This window comes from Haliotis rubra, unplaced genomic scaffold (assembly GCF_003918875.1).
Source record: "Haliotis rubra isolate DU_JTF1 unplaced genomic scaffold, ASM391887v1 Scf639, whole genome shotgun sequence".
NCBI lineage: Eukaryota > Metazoa > Mollusca > Gastropoda > Lepetellida > Haliotidae > Haliotis > Haliotis rubra.
The window spans coordinates 247,990-266,243 of record NW_025767345.1 but is presented as its reverse complement, the minus strand read 5'-3'; the positions used below and the strand labels follow the sequence as shown (position 1 = coordinate 266,243).

At 39.0% G+C, this 18,254-nt stretch overlaps 1 protein-coding gene across 1 annotated transcript in view; it reads left to right on the top strand.

The window, feature by feature from the left end:
* Window positions 1-4,690: 4,690 nt before the first annotated feature.
* LOC124256771 (protein FAM214A-like) overlaps window positions 4,691-18,254 on the top strand; it is a 46,486-nt gene continuing 32,922 nt past the window's right edge. The window contains exon 1 of the mRNA XM_046690734.1: window positions 4,691-5,014. Coding sequence (XP_046546690.1) covers window positions 4,999-5,014 — 16 coding nt within the window. The 5' untranslated portion in view covers window positions 4,691-4,998. The remainder of the gene's footprint in view (window positions 5,015-18,254) is intronic.

Sequence of the window (18,254 nt, the reverse complement as noted above, 5' to 3'; positions counted from 1 at the left end):
TGCCGTGTTTCTTGGATTTACAAAAGTGGTCAAGTTCTGAGACCTGTATAATTTCTTGCTTTCCTCCCACATTAAGCTGACACTCCGTTTATAACAAAATACGGTTATAACAAATTGTGGTTATAACGAACTACGGTTATAACGAACCGGTTATAATGAGCAACGGCTATAACAAACTGTGGTTATAACTAACTACGGTTACAACAAACTGTGTTTATAATGAACAACGACTATAGCGAACTGTGGCTATATCGAACTGTGGTTATAACGATCAACGGCTATAATGTACTGTGGTAATAACGAACTACGGGTATAACGAAATATGGTTATAATGAACAATGGCTACAACGAACTATGGTTATAACGAACTTGGTTACAACAAACTACGGTTATAAGGAACTATGGCTATAACGAACTGTTGTTATGACGAAAAACGGTTATAATGAACTGGTTATAACGAACTGTGGTTATAACGAACTATGCTTATAACAAACTATAGTTATAACGAACTGTGGTTATAACGAACAATGGCTATAACGAACTATGGTTATAACGAACTGCGGTCATAACGAACAATGGATATAGCGAACTATGGTTATAATGAACTGTGGTTATAATGAACTGCGGTCATAACGAACAATGGCTATAGCGAACTATGGTTATAATGAACTGTGGTTATAACGAACGGTGGTTATAATGATCAGTGGCTATAACGAACTACGGTTGAAGGAACTATGGCTGTAATGAACAACGGTTATAACGAACAACGATTATAATGAACAATGGTTATAATTAACTGTGGTTATAACGAACAATGGCTATAATGAACAATGGCTATAACGAACTGTGGTTATAATGAACTGTATTTACAACGACTTGCGGTTATAAGAAACTATGGCTATGACGAACGGTGTTATAACGAACAACGGCTATAACGAACCGGGTATAACGAACTGCGGTTATACCAAACTGTGTTATAAGGAACCACGGTTATAAGGAACTATGGTTATAACACATTGCAAGTAGGGAATTTTTATAACCGCAATTTATTGCACTTGGAATACTTTTTTAGCAGAGTTGAAAATAACGCTTGAAGCAAACGCTTTAACCACTAGCCTACCGCAACGTCCCACCATTAAGTGAGCGAGTGAGTGAGTTTAGTTTTACGCCACACTCAGCAATATCCCAGCTATATGGCGGCGGTCTGTAAATAATCGAGTCTGAACCACACAATCCAGTGATCAACAGCATGAGCATCGATCTGCGCAATTGGGAACCGATGACATGTGTCAACCAAGTCAACAAGTCTGACCACCCGATCCCGTTAGTCGTCTCTTATGACAAGCATAGTCGCCTTTTATGGCAAGCACATGGGTTGCTGAAGACCTATTCTACCCCGGATCTTCACGGGTCTCCCACCATTAAGAGGACAACCAAGAAGTGTGAATAAAGAAATAATGAAACATGAATATATTTGTTGAGGTGAGAACTTTAAACGGACAGACTGATGCTTGATGTTATGAGCAATCGGGGGGCATATGACAGGCTATCAGTCAATCTCAAATTGTAGCTGCAGTATCTCCACATAAACTCAAGAGCCGTGAAGGGCTGCACAAGACGAAATTCGTGAATTGTGCAATTTGGAACGATGCATGTGATGAAACCGTTGTGTGTGTTGTTCTGTGATCCTATGTGTATCATCTTCTCGTATAAATGTTGATAATACATTGTGGCCTGTTTGCATTTCCATAGGGGCGGTGGGGTAGCCTAGAGGATAAAGCGTTCGCTCCAAACGCCAAAGGCCTGGTTCTGATTCCCAACATTGGTAAAAGCTACGTAAAACCCCAACTCACTCGCTCACTTGTATTTCCATATAGATAAATTGTGGCATTATAAAGGGTCAGTTTTAGCAAACATTTTTCTCGACTTGTCATTTACACTTATCGCAATACGTCAGCTAGAAGTTGTATCATTGGTAACCATGGTAACCGTCTAAAAACTTCTCTTGCTTGTTTGTTGTGGTGTAACGTCGCACTCAGCAATATTCCTGCGGACTGTAGTTAATCGGGTCTGGACAATCCAGTGATGATCATCGTGAGCATCGGGTCTGGACAATCCAGTGATGAACATCGTTAGCATCCGGTCTGGACAATCCAGTGATGAACATCGTGAGCATCGGGTCTGGACCAGACAATCCAGTGATGAATATCGTGAGCATCGGGTCTGGACAATCCAGTGATGAATATCGTGAGCATCGGGTCTGGACAATCCAGTGATGAACATCGTGAGCATCGGGTCTGGACCAGACAACCAGTGATGAATATCGTGAGCATCGGGTCTGGACCAGACAATCCAGTGATGAACATCGTGAGCATCGGGTCTGGACCAGACAATCCAGTGATGAACATCGTGAGCATCGGTCTGGACCAGACAACCCAGTGATGAACATCGTGAGCATCGTGTCTGGACAATCCAGTGATGAACATCGTGAGCATCGGGTCTGGACCAGACAATCCAGTGACTGACATCATGAACATCAATCCACTCTAAATGAGTTGTTTCCAGAGAAGACTGACTGACTGAGATTGGTTTTACGCCGCTTTTAGCAATATTCCAGCAACATCACGGCGGGGGACACCAGAAATGGGCTTCACACATTGTACCCATGTGGGGATTCGAACCCGGGTCTTCGGCGTGACGAGCCAACGCTTTAACCACTAGGCTACCCCACCGCCCCTCCAGAGAAGAGTATGTGAATGAATTTGGTAGAACTCAGCTTCCAACATTATATGGATCAATTCCTCAAATCATTGATAACATGGTGGCTTCACTCATTACCATGTATTTCTTCCACTGTAAAATCTCTGGACACAGGGGCGGTGAGGGTAGTCTAGTGGCTAAAGCGTTGGCTCGTCACGCCGAAGACCCGGGTTCGATTCCCCACATGGGTACAATGAGTTAAGCCCATTTCTGGTGTCCCCGACGTGATATTGCTGGAATATTGCAAAAAGCGGCGTAAAACTAAACTCAGTCACTCTCCACTGTACTCTGGACACAGAATAGATAATGAAAGAGCCGCCCCGACCTGCATTCCCACACAAATGTGTAATGCATTCCCACAAGCATACAAATGTGTAATAAATGTAGGGATCTAACGGTTCACGTCTAAGTAAACACACCTGTTTGTGTTTTTATTGTAACAAGTAATGTCTACCTTGTTTATCATCTGCAATGTATATGTGAGCAGTTACTTAAAATGTATTCTAAGATGCCTAACGGTTAGAACAATCGACAAAAAAATACATTATCAGACATTCTACCATGAATCGAGAAAATACTAGATTCTGATTGGTTGTTCAGAAAAATCAGACGGCATCAATTGTGCTTTAATTATAATAGTTCAGGGCAAAATTATACTTTATTACAAAACACATTGGGGTAGAGAGAACTTTATTTCCTAAATGTAAATTCCAAACCAAAAGGTACAAAAGCCATTGCTATTACCTTACCTTCAGCTTACATACCACGCGCCACGAATTCATCTTTAATACAATCGCCCAAATCTACTTTTTACAGTACTTTTAAATCTGTTTAAATACAGAGCAATACCTTCACGATATTAATCCGTGAAAATGCTTCGTTTCATTATCCAGATTTAGATGTTCTTCACATGATTTTATGATCGATAAGGGCAGTTTAAAGTTTGTACATTAAACGTAATTGAACTTGAGTTCCACTTTTTGCCGATTTAAGGACAAAATATCGAACACAATATTACCATACATGTTCTAACACGTGAAAATATAACTTGTGAATGAACAAGAATAATCCAAGTAATATTCGCCAACCTGGTATGTATATGTACCGTGGTACTGTCCATAGAAAAGAACATCTGCAAACATTGTGATTGTATGCCATTATTGTTAGCTGACATTGTAGGCCACAATATATATATATATATCACCTCTCTCTCTCTCTCTCTCTCTCTCTCTCTCTGCACTCTCTCACCTCACCTATCTCTCTGTCTCTGACGCATGCACGCACGCACACACGTACACACACACAAATACACACCACTCTTGGTCATTTGTTCTAATTCTGTTCAGGATTAGGCTAAGTAATGCTAATATTATCTGATATTTTTAGTGTGGATATTCGTACACCCGGAACATTTTTAAAACAAACTATTTATATCTATCTATAAAGTGTTCCTTCTAACGGTATATTCTGAAACAGGAAATTGTGATACTCATATATACATGTGTCCGTTAATAACATTCGTTGTTAAACTCTCAACCAGTGCCGTCGTCGGCATTAGAATATAATTTCTCGACATTACAAGAAAATACAGAAAAAATGTTTTATGTTTTGAACATGTATTTTTCTGCGTGCAGCATTCAGATAGAGGAGGGAAACTAGATTGGAGTTACCTCCCCTAATCACCTGTCATCTGTCAAAAAAATACACGAACATATTATAACGGCAGATAAAGTATATTTACTGTCGATGCATAATTATGCATCACGGGCATTGATAACCGATCCTCGTCTGAGTTTTCGGCAAAGGTGGCAACTTCCATACTGTCAGATTGGAGCATTGTAAAGTTGGAAAGGTCACTGGACCAACTCAGGGGTCAAGGCCGCTAGGTCAAAGTTAAAGCGATGTGGCTTGCTCATATTTCACGAAAATCATGCGAATTTGCAAACATCATTAACGAGAATGGTGTTATTATTTAAAATAACTAATGTTTAAGCATGTTGTCTATTCAATAACGCCTTTATTAATTCTGGAATGAAGTATCGAGCTTGTCACGTGACCCGTATAGGCACAACATTATTCATAAACAGACCTTCGTTTGGCCTGACAGCGATGGACTCGACTCGATAAAGTTGGATTTCTAGGACAAGATGGGAATCTAGCAACATAACACACGGCACAATGTGACCCTAGGAAAGCTTGGCTAGTTATTCCACTCGGTCTGTTGCCCGTTTGACCGTCATGAAGCCAGAGAGAGGTAGGTGAATTTGAGGAAATTGCACCTATATTTGTCCGATCTTGTCTGGTTGGAGTTGGGTGAATATTCGGCACAGCTGTTGCCTTATACGATATTCAGACATATTTTATGAAATAAATCATCAAATATTTCCCCTAGATGGCGAACCACTAGTTAATTTGGGTATTTGAACTGTGTGATGAGTGTAATTCACGATATACGCTTAGCAAGTGGTTTGGGTTTTTTTCTCTAAAACTCAGCAACCCAACTGGATAACGCCTGTCACTGACAATCAGCTGATTGCGAGGCGATTCACTCACTGCGTCCTTTGTTCGTAAAATATGAATCATTCTGAATTAAGAATGAAATCACGAATGAATATTAAACTATTATGGTTTTGTTTTGACAACAGACAATTATGATGAAATATGATCTCACTGACGGCCGCCCGAATGAACACATTTTATACGTGCTGGGTCCAAAACAGGATCGATGTTAGGCTATGGCTAACAGACATACGTGGCTGATATTACTTTACTGAACATATCATGTCTCCCTTGGAGGAAGAGAAACAATTTTCCTGTAACGAATGACTTGTAGGTCAGACATACTTTTGTTGATACTAAACTGAATCAAGGGCGTTTCCAATTGAGCAATGTGTGTTGAGTGTGAGTTGCGTCCAGTCACCCATGACCAGGTCAAGTTTTGTATGGACTGGTCAGTCCATGTATATTCTTGAAATGTGCCCAGGATTTGGTTAGCGTCTGATCATTATCATTATTGATTAATTTATGTTGTTTGCTTTGAGTGTATATTTACTGCAGAAATGTAATGAGCACATTTCACAGTTAGGCCTACTAGCAATGTACTTTTAGGTTGTTTTGATCATTGGAACAGGAACCTTTGTAGAGTGTGGACCTACAGTCTCTATGAATAGCAGTGTTTGTTTATGATTGGTTGAAAGTAATATTTAAAACAGTTGCGATGATTGACTAGTGATGATTGTCGTAGTATCTCCAGTTATACTTTTCATAATATGAAACAACAAATTTGTCAAATTCAAGTATTCAGACTATAAGAAGTATATAACCGTAACCTAAATTCGTGGATAACCTTGATTTGTGGATCACGGTAATTATCATGCTATCTCGTAAATTAAGTCTCCTATTACGTCATGTATCCGTACTTTTCATGTACACACTATGCCACACATCGCTGACAAAAATGTTCCGAATCTCTGCATGACACTACGCTAAATCTAATTGTCCAGTATTGAGATAAAAAGTCCAAGATCACTAATGCCACTATACCAAATTTTACTTTTACAAAATGTCAAGTAAAATAGATACTGTTATCACCAACCTTCTCACATCTCGTTGTCTGCTTCTCAAGGTGTAAATAGTTACTGCAATGGGCTGTCGTACATAGTGATGTATTGTAACCAACTACGTAATCCCCGAAACAAGGTGACGTCACATTTTGTGTGCACACAAATGGGTGATGATTGCAAATGGCTTTGGTAAACAAACGTTTCATTCACGAGTGGAATATTAGCCAGTTTCAATTAACTGAATCAATGAATAAAATAATCAGGTAGTATGTGAAAGGAAATTGTGCATTGAAGAGATGATTTTCACAGCACTTCCCTTATATCCACAAATCAAGGTTACGCGAGTGTATTTGCAGAGTTTCGTTGAAACAATTATGAAATCAAAATAGCATATATATCTACTAGCACTAGTAGTGTTCCATTCACTTATTAATGACTGCAAATGTACACTTTGTATGGCTGAAACTCTGATTTGGCAGTTGCCACCACATCAGCATTAGTGAATAGATAATAGGTTGCGTTTGTTTGTTTGCTTGCTGTTTAACACCGCACTCAGCAATATGGCAGCGGTCTGTAAATAATCGTGTCTCAGACAATACATACATATACATACATACTAAGATTTGTATAGCGCCAATGTCCAGCTTAGCTGCTCAAAGGCGCTTTGTTTTCTCTTGATAATTGGATGTCAATCTCAACGGCACATCATATTATCAATCTCAACTCCCCTTTGATCATACAACTCTTGCAGCCATTTAGGCGCATCAAGTTATTGCGTCTTTCTCATCCTTACAAGGTACCCATTCACAGCTGGGTGGACTGGGACACATAGTCACAGTACCTTGTCCAAGTGTACTGCACATTGCTTTACCCGCAACTAGGTGTTTGCACGTATTCATGTGGCCACCATCAGGTCATATACCAACGGATTCGTGGGTTCTTTTAAGTGCACAGGGTTGTGTACTGTACACTGGGGGTTGTGACAACACTGAAAGAGTCTGCACACAAAGTTGACTTGAAGGTTTTTTACACCCGATCACAGGTGGGCTCGGCCCCGGGACCTTATGCTCGCTGGATCACTAACTTGGTGCATAAAGCAGCTCGCCCACTGCACCATCCGGTGATTGACACACATGGGATATAATGACATGTGTCAACCAAGTCAACAGCATGAGCCGCAATGGGACATGTGTCAACCCAGATCCTCCTGTTAGTCTCCTCTTGCGACAAGGGTGGGTTGGCACCGTTGCTGATGATCAGTTCATGGATAGATGGGTTGTGTGAAATTATTACATGCCACAGTGTCTAACAAAGGAAATGCAATATTCTGTTTTATTACCTTCGATGGCGAAAATATTGGGTTTCAACTTTCATATTTCTCATACGATGCTTTAGGGCAAAATATCGCTTCGTCATGAAGAATGCTATGACGTCATGTTTCTTCAAAAACGTTGAGCTCTACATGCAGTGATGGCGGGTAGCCAGCCTATTTTTGAAAGTAGATTTGGATTTATTTTCCTCAATTTGACGACTTCGGTAATAAATAGAATATTAGATTCATGCCCCTATCATACAATGTTTACGACACTCGTAAATACCGACATTTAGGCTTTCATGTCATACACATGGACATTCCTATAATATCCTGTATATAACACTGCAGCAGACAGACATCGCAGTACATCCTGAAGTAGCACTATCTGTAAGGCTGTGTTGATCTGGCTGACTTGCGCAACACACTCTATACATGCATGTTGCTGTAAGCAATCGCTATGTATAAACCACTTCACCACTCACTAATCTATAGGTTGTTGTGTTTTTTTTTTTTGTCTCATAAACCACTTCACCACTCACTAATCTATAGGTTGTTGTGTTTTGTCTCACATGAATACACAATGCCATTTTAGAAAGTCATCAAATGTAATGTAAGTTGGACCGGCGAGAAAACATGTTTACGAGAAGTAGGTGGTGCATGGCAGTGAGCTAACCCATTTCGTTTGTGAAAGGTAGAGCGGATGTAGGCTAGTGCATGTGCATCGCATGACAATGAAATTGATTCTGCACGTAGCTCTACACGCCTTGCTCATAAGACTCACACGTCGCACTACACTTGATCGCGGACAACCTTGGGCCCCTTCGCTAACAATGGCAAACGCCAGTGGGCAGCACTCATACATGTTAATAGGGTCAATTGTCAGGCCGGTGCTCAACTTATCCTTGTTTGCCAGTACTAATTGTTTGATCGACTTTCTAGAAGTTGGTGAGTCAGTAATGATGTTTGATCGACTTTCTAGAAGTTGGTGAGTCAGTAATGAAGCATGCGACTTCAGGTGAGCGCCCCTACTTCTCCCCAGAAAACAATTTCCCTGAGCGGCTTTTCTCCCTAACCTTTGGACTTCATGATTTATTTGCACCCCCCTTCTCCAAAATCCTGGATCCATCCCCGGACTTCATGGATGACCCTTGATGTGCTGTCGGTATTATTGTGCATCTCTCTGGATGCAGTATTTTAGGGTTTCTGTGTCCATTCTCTGCATGTGTGGGGCGGTGGGGGTAGCCTAGTGGTTAAAGCGTTGGCTCGTGTTTGATTCCCCACATTCTACAATGTGTGAAGCACATTTCTGGTGTCCCCGTGTATTGCTGGAATATTGCTAAAAGCGGCGATCACTCACTCACTCTCTGCATGTGTGTGTACCAGATGCACCAGTTGTGCGTTGAGTTGGGATTTACATGGAGTACTGTATTTGAGGGTCCCTGGGACTCATACTCTTAACTTTCAGGGGTCCTGGACAAGAAAATGGGGGACCCAGACTGTTAAATATTATTATTAACACAATGTTGTAATATTGTTGCAAAGCAGTTACTGTATTGTATTGTGTACCATGATCATCACATTGTTACACTAATTAATTTGCAAATAATACATAACCCAGCCTGCAGCAAACTCAGTGATAACTTATTGTCGCTTTATTGGAATTTTTACAAAAAGTATTTGGACGTTTTCTGAGTCCCTGTGGACGCGCTAATAATCTTTGTTGCGTCCATTGTCAATTTTCATCCGTATAGGATGCAGGAATTCGCGTTCTGTAAATCCCTGGCGTTGTGTAAAACCCTGCCTATAGCTCTGAGAACTTAGGAATTTCCATCAATACTTGGTTACAAATCGTCAGATTTTGAGATCACGATACACAATAAATAGAAGAGGAAGTATAGAGTTACAGTCTGTTTATCCAAATGAGAAACATTAATTGCAAGATAACATAAACTTGGGAATAATCGGAAATATAACGATTCTGAAACAATGTTCTCAAATATCTGTGTTCAACAGAACAAATTGACTACAAACGCGGTTCATTTTGGGCGCGTGTTGTTCAGGGAGTTGTGAGACAATTTAGCCGTATCAAGTTACCTTCCTGATTTCATATGAGTCGACAGATGGTTTTATCTGTTATGAAATAGGTTGTAATTACTGGTAATTACTGTTAAGCTTTACCATCTGTTCAGTTTTGGAATGTAAATGCTCCACATCACAAGGATGGTTTTGTTGACATTTCTACAACTGTGCTTGGTCCAAGAAAGGGCTGCTCTCATTTACTAAACAAAGTATATGGTCATATGTTGACACGGTAATGAATGCTAAGATGATTTATTATAATGATGATTGTGCAGATCTGGGTTAGAATTGATCTTCAGTAACACATGTTTGTCGTAAGAGGCGACTAACAGGATCGAGTGGTCAGGCTCGCTGACTTGGCTGACACATGTTGTCGTATCCCAATTTTATAGATCGATGCTCATGATGTTGATCACTGGATTGGTCCAGACTTGATTTTTTTACAGACTGTCACCATATAGCTGGAATATAGCTGAGTGCAGCGTTAAGCAACAAACAAATAATCAAACTATTTAACATAATACTTTTGAGTGATTTTTTAAAACTTGATATTACTCCCTTAATTTTGGCCATGAATCCTGTGATAAGCAGATGCAAATACACACAGATTTCTCATGTTCAAATATAATATGTCAATGATACAGTTTGAGATTCTTTCATAGCGTGCTTGTGCCTCTTTGGTGCATTAAATTTGACATGTATAATTACTAATGGTGGTCCGATTAATTGAAATAATCGAAGATTGGTCGCAGTGACTAAACGAAAAAGCAATCGAACATGTTTTCTCATAATCGAACACGACCAATCTTTGAACACTTGTTTGCATTAACAATATCTTTCACAAGGCTGGTTTTGTCTGTGTCATTAAATTTACATTTCATAAGCACTACATGTACAAGCTCGTTCCAAGTCATGATTGAATTATCTTAAAGAATCCAGGAAATATGTGTTCCTAACATACTAATCATCATTTAAATATGCAAAATTTGCAAATGGACTTTATGCAATTTGCAAAAAACCCAAATTACTACATGTTTTTTCTTTACTATTTGTGTGCATTAACACAAATAACAGGAACATTTGATAAATGACGCTGACCAATTATTTTCGATGATTGATCCGTTGTAATGGACCAATCATCAATTATTAGATTTTAACCAATTCCCAACACTAATAATTACATATTTAGTAACTGAGGTTCTTTGTGGCATTGGGGTGGTTGGGTAGCCAAGTGGTTATGGCATTTGCTCGTCACACCGAAGACCCGGGTACTATTCCCCACATGGGCACAATGAGTGAAGCCCATTTCTGGTGTCCCCTGTCATGATATGACAGGAATATTTCTAAAAGCGACGTAAAACTAAACTCACTCACTTACGTTAAGTGGCATTGCCCTGGTCTGGGGTGAAGTACCCGGTACTGCAAAAATATTGTTTCCCCGGAAAGGGTGTGAAAGGAAATATCATTCAGTGATACTTATGTCTATCACAGTTTTTCGCAAAATATTTTTATCTTTTTTATCTTTTGGATTAAGTTTGTATTGCTAGCTACTAAAGGGATGGTATAAATACAGAGGTTCGCTGATTATTCGATCAATATCTCTAGCACTAATTGTTATTAAGCATGTGATCTCTTCACAGATGGGTAATAGATCATATGATTACAGATAAGATTGTGGTACTTACTGTATATCACTGTAGATAAGCCGATCTCATAGACAAGCTGAGGTCCTAACTTGACTATTAATATCTGTATAAAAATGGTATGTCCCGTAAGCCGACCTACCAAGTAACTCCGGTGACATCGTGTGTCCCGTCAATACTTATAACTTCGGTCCAAAATATTCACAGCAATCACAATCTAATTCCGTCTACTCACACCTTGAAATGAAGTGTAGAGTCCATTTGATTTCATTTGAGACTGATAAATTGCTCACTAACACAAAATCTAATAATTGCAACAAAACCAAATTGCACAGTCCCAGGAAATCGTCAGACCAACTCTGATGATTTGTCTCAGAATTTTGGACAACTGAATACAAAAGTTGTTTAACAAATGATCATTATTTAAGATGCTTGATTGTCATTTTAGAAGATGCAATTTGATGAACATAGAGATTCTTCTGGGTTACTTCTTTTTATTCTTGAGTACAACATTTCAGGGCTTGTTCTGGCCCCATCATCAGGTAAAACTCCTGATGATGTCAGATGATGATAGTTTTACCTGATGATGGGGCCAGAGCAAGCCCTGAAACGTTGTACTCAAGAATAAAAAGATGTAACCCAGAAAAATCTCTATGTTGATCATTATTTTGTTGTCACTTATCACTATTTTTTAAGAGGGTGGACCACTTGCTGGTAGAACAGCCAGGTAATCAATAAGCGTGTGTAGTGAAATTTCAATGTCACACGTGTAACTTGCACACCTGGCTGTTTCTGAATATCAAATCTAACCCGGATGTTCACGAGTCTAATACTGTTATACATTTAGTTTTACAGTTATGTAGTTACTAGGGCTGCAACGAATACAGATACGAATATGATACGTATCATGAATTTTGGGTAACGAATACGAATAATTATTCACAAATACAATATTGTAGTTAAGTGATTGATGCACTTTATAGAACGCCCATGTTGACAGTTTTGATTTGTCACAGCAATAACCAGTGATCTCATGACACTCAAATTTGGTATGTAATAGTTATAATCGACAGTACCATGTGTGACCTTGGCAAACTAACATGACTTGCACTACTGCAATGCTAGTACATGTTCCATTCTTGCATATCTCACTTTGGAAAAGGACATAAGGGTTCAAGTAAAACATGCTCCCTTTAAAAAAATCGTAAATACTCGTTAATATTCGGTTCTGGTGACTACGAATAACGAATTGAATTCATGAAGGGCTACGGTTCGATTCAGCGAATATGCGAGTGAATCATTACAACCTTAGTAGTTACTGGTTAGTGTCAAGATAAATTAACAGTTAACATGGTCGAAGTATGTGTAAAACATTATGTTGTTATTGTTTCACTGGATATATGAATACCACTTCAGCTGCTAGCTTGATATTGTATCTGTTACACAATATTGATATCTGCCACCCAATATTTGTGATGTGTATAATATTTGCCTCAATGTGGATTCAATGACCTGATCCATTTCTGTGTCATATTAAAAAGATTCTGCATAAGACAAAAAGACATTCTTTTGCATCATTTGAAACCTCTTCTGCACTGGAAAAAAATTCTGCATCACGTCATTTAAAACCTCTTCTTTGTTTTGTAAAACCTCTTCTGTGTCATGTAAAACCTCTTCTGAGTCATGTAAAACCTCTGCATTGGAAAAATTTTCTGCATCACGTCATTTAAAACCTCTTCTATGTTTTGTAAAACCTCTTCTATGTTATGTAAAACCTCTTCTGTGTCATGTAAAACCTCTTCTGTGTCATGTAAAACCTCTTCTGTCATGTATAACCTCTTGTCATGCAAAACACCTTCTATGTCATGTAAAACTCTTCTACATCAAGCTACCACATCCTGTACATCAAGCAGACCCGTGAAGGTCCGGGTTAGAATAACCTTCAGTAACCCATGCTTGTCGTAAGAGGTGACTAACGGGATCGGGTGGTCAGGCTCGCTGGCTTGGTTGACACATGTCATCTGTTCCCAATTGCACAGGTCGAAGCTCATGCTGTTGATCTCTGGATTGTCTGGTCCAGACTCGAGTATTTACAGACTGCCGCCATATAGCAGGAATATTGCTGAGTGTGGCGTAAAACTATTCTCACTCACTCACTCTACATCAAGTAAAACCTCTTCTACATCATGTAAAACCTCTGAACATGTATGTGAGATAGCCATCTGCAGCTAAAAGTCGACCAGTAGCATTTATGTTCAGGTATTTCTGGGGATTCATGACCAAAACCATGAATCATACCTGCCAAGCATTCAATCTTTCATTGTCACAAAGGGCAGTCACCTCTGTATATCTCGTGTAACGACAAACAAAAAATATAAACCTGGAGGCACTTGAACTTTGAACTCTGAACCCCAAAAGAGGAAAACAAACGTGACCTTAACACTGCATTAGTTCACTGCGCCCAAACTAAGCATTCCGCAGCTGCATCAAAACTGATCTATGTTGATATCACCCCTGTACTTTCATCATTACACTGGCTTCCAATCAAGTTCCAAATTGACTTCAAACTTCTTTGCATTGTGTATAAATGTTTGCATAATCAAGCTCCTTCATATCTCTCTGAACTTCTCACTGTGTACTCCCCTACCAGAACGCTCAGATCTCAAGACCAATGTCTTCTCTCCATTCCCAAAGTTCTCCTTTCTTCCTTTAGCAAGAGGTCTTTCCAGTACGCTGGTCCTACTCTGTGGAATTCTCTCCCTCTTCACATAAAGCAGTCTCCCAAATTGGAAACTTTCAAAATTAAGTTGAAGACTTTCTTTTTTTCCAAAGCCTATCCCTAAAATCAATCTTTCTGTCATCAATTTCAATGTATACTTATTCTACTATTTTATCCTCTGTATGCATCGTATGTATGCTTTTATGTAGCGCCTTGAGCATGTATCAGTGGGTGGAAAATGGCGCGCTAAAAATATCCATTATTATTATAAAAACAGACACCCCCACCAAGCAGTCACGCTTTTTATTCACAGATGCCTTGAAAATATTGTGTGAAGAAACAACCCAATTATTATAAAAACAGACACCCCCACCAAGCAGTCACGCTTTTTATTCACAGATGCCTTGAAAATATTGTGTGAAGAAACAACCCAACTACAAATGTAAATGCCCAATTTTTCACAGTTTTGATAAATGACTAATAAATCACTTTAAGTGAACTGAAAAGAATCATTCAACAAATCGGCTTTGACAGTTCCAGGAATTTACAGAAGACTTTCTGACTATGAAGGATGAACACAATTTCCTCTTTTACAAAAGACAGATAATTTGTCGACTTGTTTTCCTGAAAAATGTGAAGATAATTTCCTTCTTGAACGACATCTTGCCAGTCTGTCTTGATGACCGTAGAACAACCGCTGTGATGAAGCTGTTATCCAGGGTTAGAATCTGATTGGTATTTTCACTTATCTGCAAATAATGTCAAGCTGCAGTGTTGCCATCTACCTAATGGTAAATATGGTTAAAATTGGTCATCCATAACCCATGCTTTTCATAAGAGTGAGTGAGTGAATTTAGTTTTATGCCGCACTCAGCAATATTCCTGCTAAATGACGGCGGTCTGTAAATAATCAAGTCTGGACCAGACAATCCAGTGATCAACAGCATGAGCATTGATCTGTGCAATTGGGAACTGATGACATGTGTCAACCAAGCCAGCGAGCCTGACCACCCGATCCTGTTAGTAACCTCTTACGTGGTCAGACTTGCTGATTTGGTTGACACATGTCATTGTATCCAAAATGTGTAGATGGATGCCCATCACTGGATTGTGTAGTCCAGACTTTAATATTTCCAGACCAGTGTCTTCAGGCTGGAACATAGCTTTATTCTACAGACTAACAAACAGTATACGATATATTGGTATATTGTATAAGGCGAATATAATACATATCACTAATACTGAACCTGTGAAGATCAGGGTTAGAAATGATCTTCAGTAAACCATGCTTGTAGTATGACGTGATGGGTGGTGAGCCTTGCTGACTTGGTTCACACTTGTCATTGTATCCCAGTTGCGTAGAGACCGCCTCCGTGGTGTAGTGGTTAGAGCGTCCGCCCGGAGAGCGGAAGGTCGCGGGTTCGATCCCCGACCGCGTCACACCAAAAGACGTTAAAATATGGTACTTGTTGGTTCCTGCCTGGCGCTCGGCATTAATGGGTACAACAAGGACTGGTCGGCTCGAAGTCAGTATAATGTGTCTGAGTGGGGTATTCATGCTTCACTGTGTTATGGTATCTCTGTGGGCTAGCACTAACAACCCAGCTTCAGTCTGGGCTAGTACAAGCAGCCGCACATACACATACACACGCATGCACATCGTCATATGAGCGAAATATTCTCAAGCATGACGTTAAACCCAATTTCACCTCACCTCACCTCACCTCACCTCAGTTGCGTAGATCAATGTTCATGGTTTTGATCACTGGATTGTGTGGTCCAGACTCGATTGTTTTCAAACCGCTGCCAAATAACTGGAATGTTGCTGTTTGCAGCGTAAAACTAAACTCACTCACTCATGAATACCGAATACGAATATTGGCAATGCAATAACATGTCAGCAGTTGATGCATTTTTCAGTATAGCCTGTTAAACAAGAACAAAATGCACTTATCTGACATCTGTTTACCAGTGCTGGGAATTGGTCAAAATCTCATAATTGATGATTGGTTAATTACAACCGATCAATCATCGAAAATAATTGGTTAGCCTTATTTATGAAATTTTCCTGATTATTTTTGTTAATGGACAAAAAAATATAAAGAAAAAGCCCTGTAGTTCTTTGGTGTTTTTGCAAATTGCACAAAAGGCATTGGAAAATTTCACATCTTTAAAGGATGACTTGTAGGTTAGGAACATTAATTTCTTGGAGTCTTGAAGATAAATTCAACCATAACTTGGAACGAGCTTGTAGTGGTCATGAAATGTAACAGACAAAACCAACCTTGTGAAAAATATTGTTAATGCAAACAAGTGTTCCAGAATTGTTTGTGTTCGATTATGAGAAAACATGATTGATTGCTTGGTCGTTTAGTCACTGCAACCAATCTTCGATTATTTCAATTAATCGGACCACCACTACTGTTTACAATGAGTTAATTTTTGACCAGTGACCATTTTACTGTCAAATTAAATATATAAGAAGTGTTGACTATTATCCTAACTGGTTTGGAAATATTCCATTTACCATAACTCATTTTCTTAAAAAACACCCAAATTCAAATAAAAACAGTCCCTTTAAAAGAATTGGATATTTGATTCAAGTGATTGCTACAAAAAAAACTAATTGAATTCATGAAGGAATATGGTTCGAATCACCAAACATGATTTAGTGAGTGAATCATAACAGTCCTAGTAACAACAAGTAACATATTTTAATATCCTTTGATTCACATGGTCAGGGGATCAAACTCCCATCCTTCTCTCTGCGGAGACACCCTACCCACTACACCATGGTGGCGGTGCGGTAGCCTAGTGGTTAAAGTGTTCACGAATAGCATCTGACCATCTGACAAATCCGTCAGATTCGCCAACGGTCTGATAGAAGTCTACAACCCGCCGGCCCTAGTGTCCCGACTGTATATTTCACAATGACTTTGACTGAAGTTGTTATATGTGACATGTGACACTTGTTTGCTGTTTATAAATCTTATGTTTGTTAATAATTTCAATGCCAATTATGAGAAATGTTAAATCTGAAATGTTTATTTAATTTTATTCTATGGGTCCTGTGAATTTTCAATGGGTCAGACAGACATCTGAAACTTACAGGACCCAATGTCTTGTTACTTTGAAACACCATTCATGAACACTGCTAGGGCTGCGCAATATAACCGGTTAACCGGTTTACCGGTATTAACTGGTTCAGACATGAAAACAATAGGTATTGCGATACGCTGATCGAAAACCGGTATTTTGACATGCATTCAGAAAACGTCGTAACACTCGAAAACCTTGATGATCGTGGCAACTGTGGTAATGGTGGTGGGAATGAGCTCGGTTAAAATTACATTTAACTGAGAAAAGCAAGATTTATGGATGTCAACTTCTATATAGTGAATGAAGTTGACATCCATAAATCTTGCTTTTCTTATGCATTCCACTTCTAAAGGCCCTTCAAAGATTTTACATTTAACTGGATTGTTAAGTTCGGTTTGAAGTTGTGTACTTAATTTTTGTTCAAGTGTTTCGCAATGTTTTGGATCTGAATGTCTTAAATATTTACTCATTAATGGCCAACGATCTCTGATATGTCCTGGCAAGATCAAGTTGCTGTCTAAAAGCTCAGGGCTTTTTTTGAGAGTGGAGAAAGTAGTTCAAACTAGTAACCTCTGAGTTGATGGTTTCCTTGTTTCATTTGTGCCAAATATTATTCATATTGGTTAGAGTTCCTTACGTACCCCCAACCTAATTTCAGCGTGAATGTAAGAGAATGTTAACAATAAGACAGAATGCATAAAATAGGCGGGGGGTTACGTAAGGAACTGTTCCTAGTATGGTGATCTACCTTCAGTTGTTGGCGATCTATAGCATGTGTTTTAGACTGTATTGTCTTCTTTAATTGACATGTTTTAGCTTTGCTTGCTAGTTTTATATTATATCTGTGATTTTCTAGTATTTATACTGTCCATCATCGACAGGTTTTAATCTTCAAAATGTTTTCACTTTTTATTGTATAAATTGTTTTCGTCAATATATGGCTGAGATATTGCCGATGTGACGTTAAATATTACCTCACTCACTCACGTAAGGAACTCTTTCCTGCTTTATAAATAAAGTGTTAACTCGATTATAAGTAGTTTATTGTTACAAAAAAACTTCTTGCAATATATTGC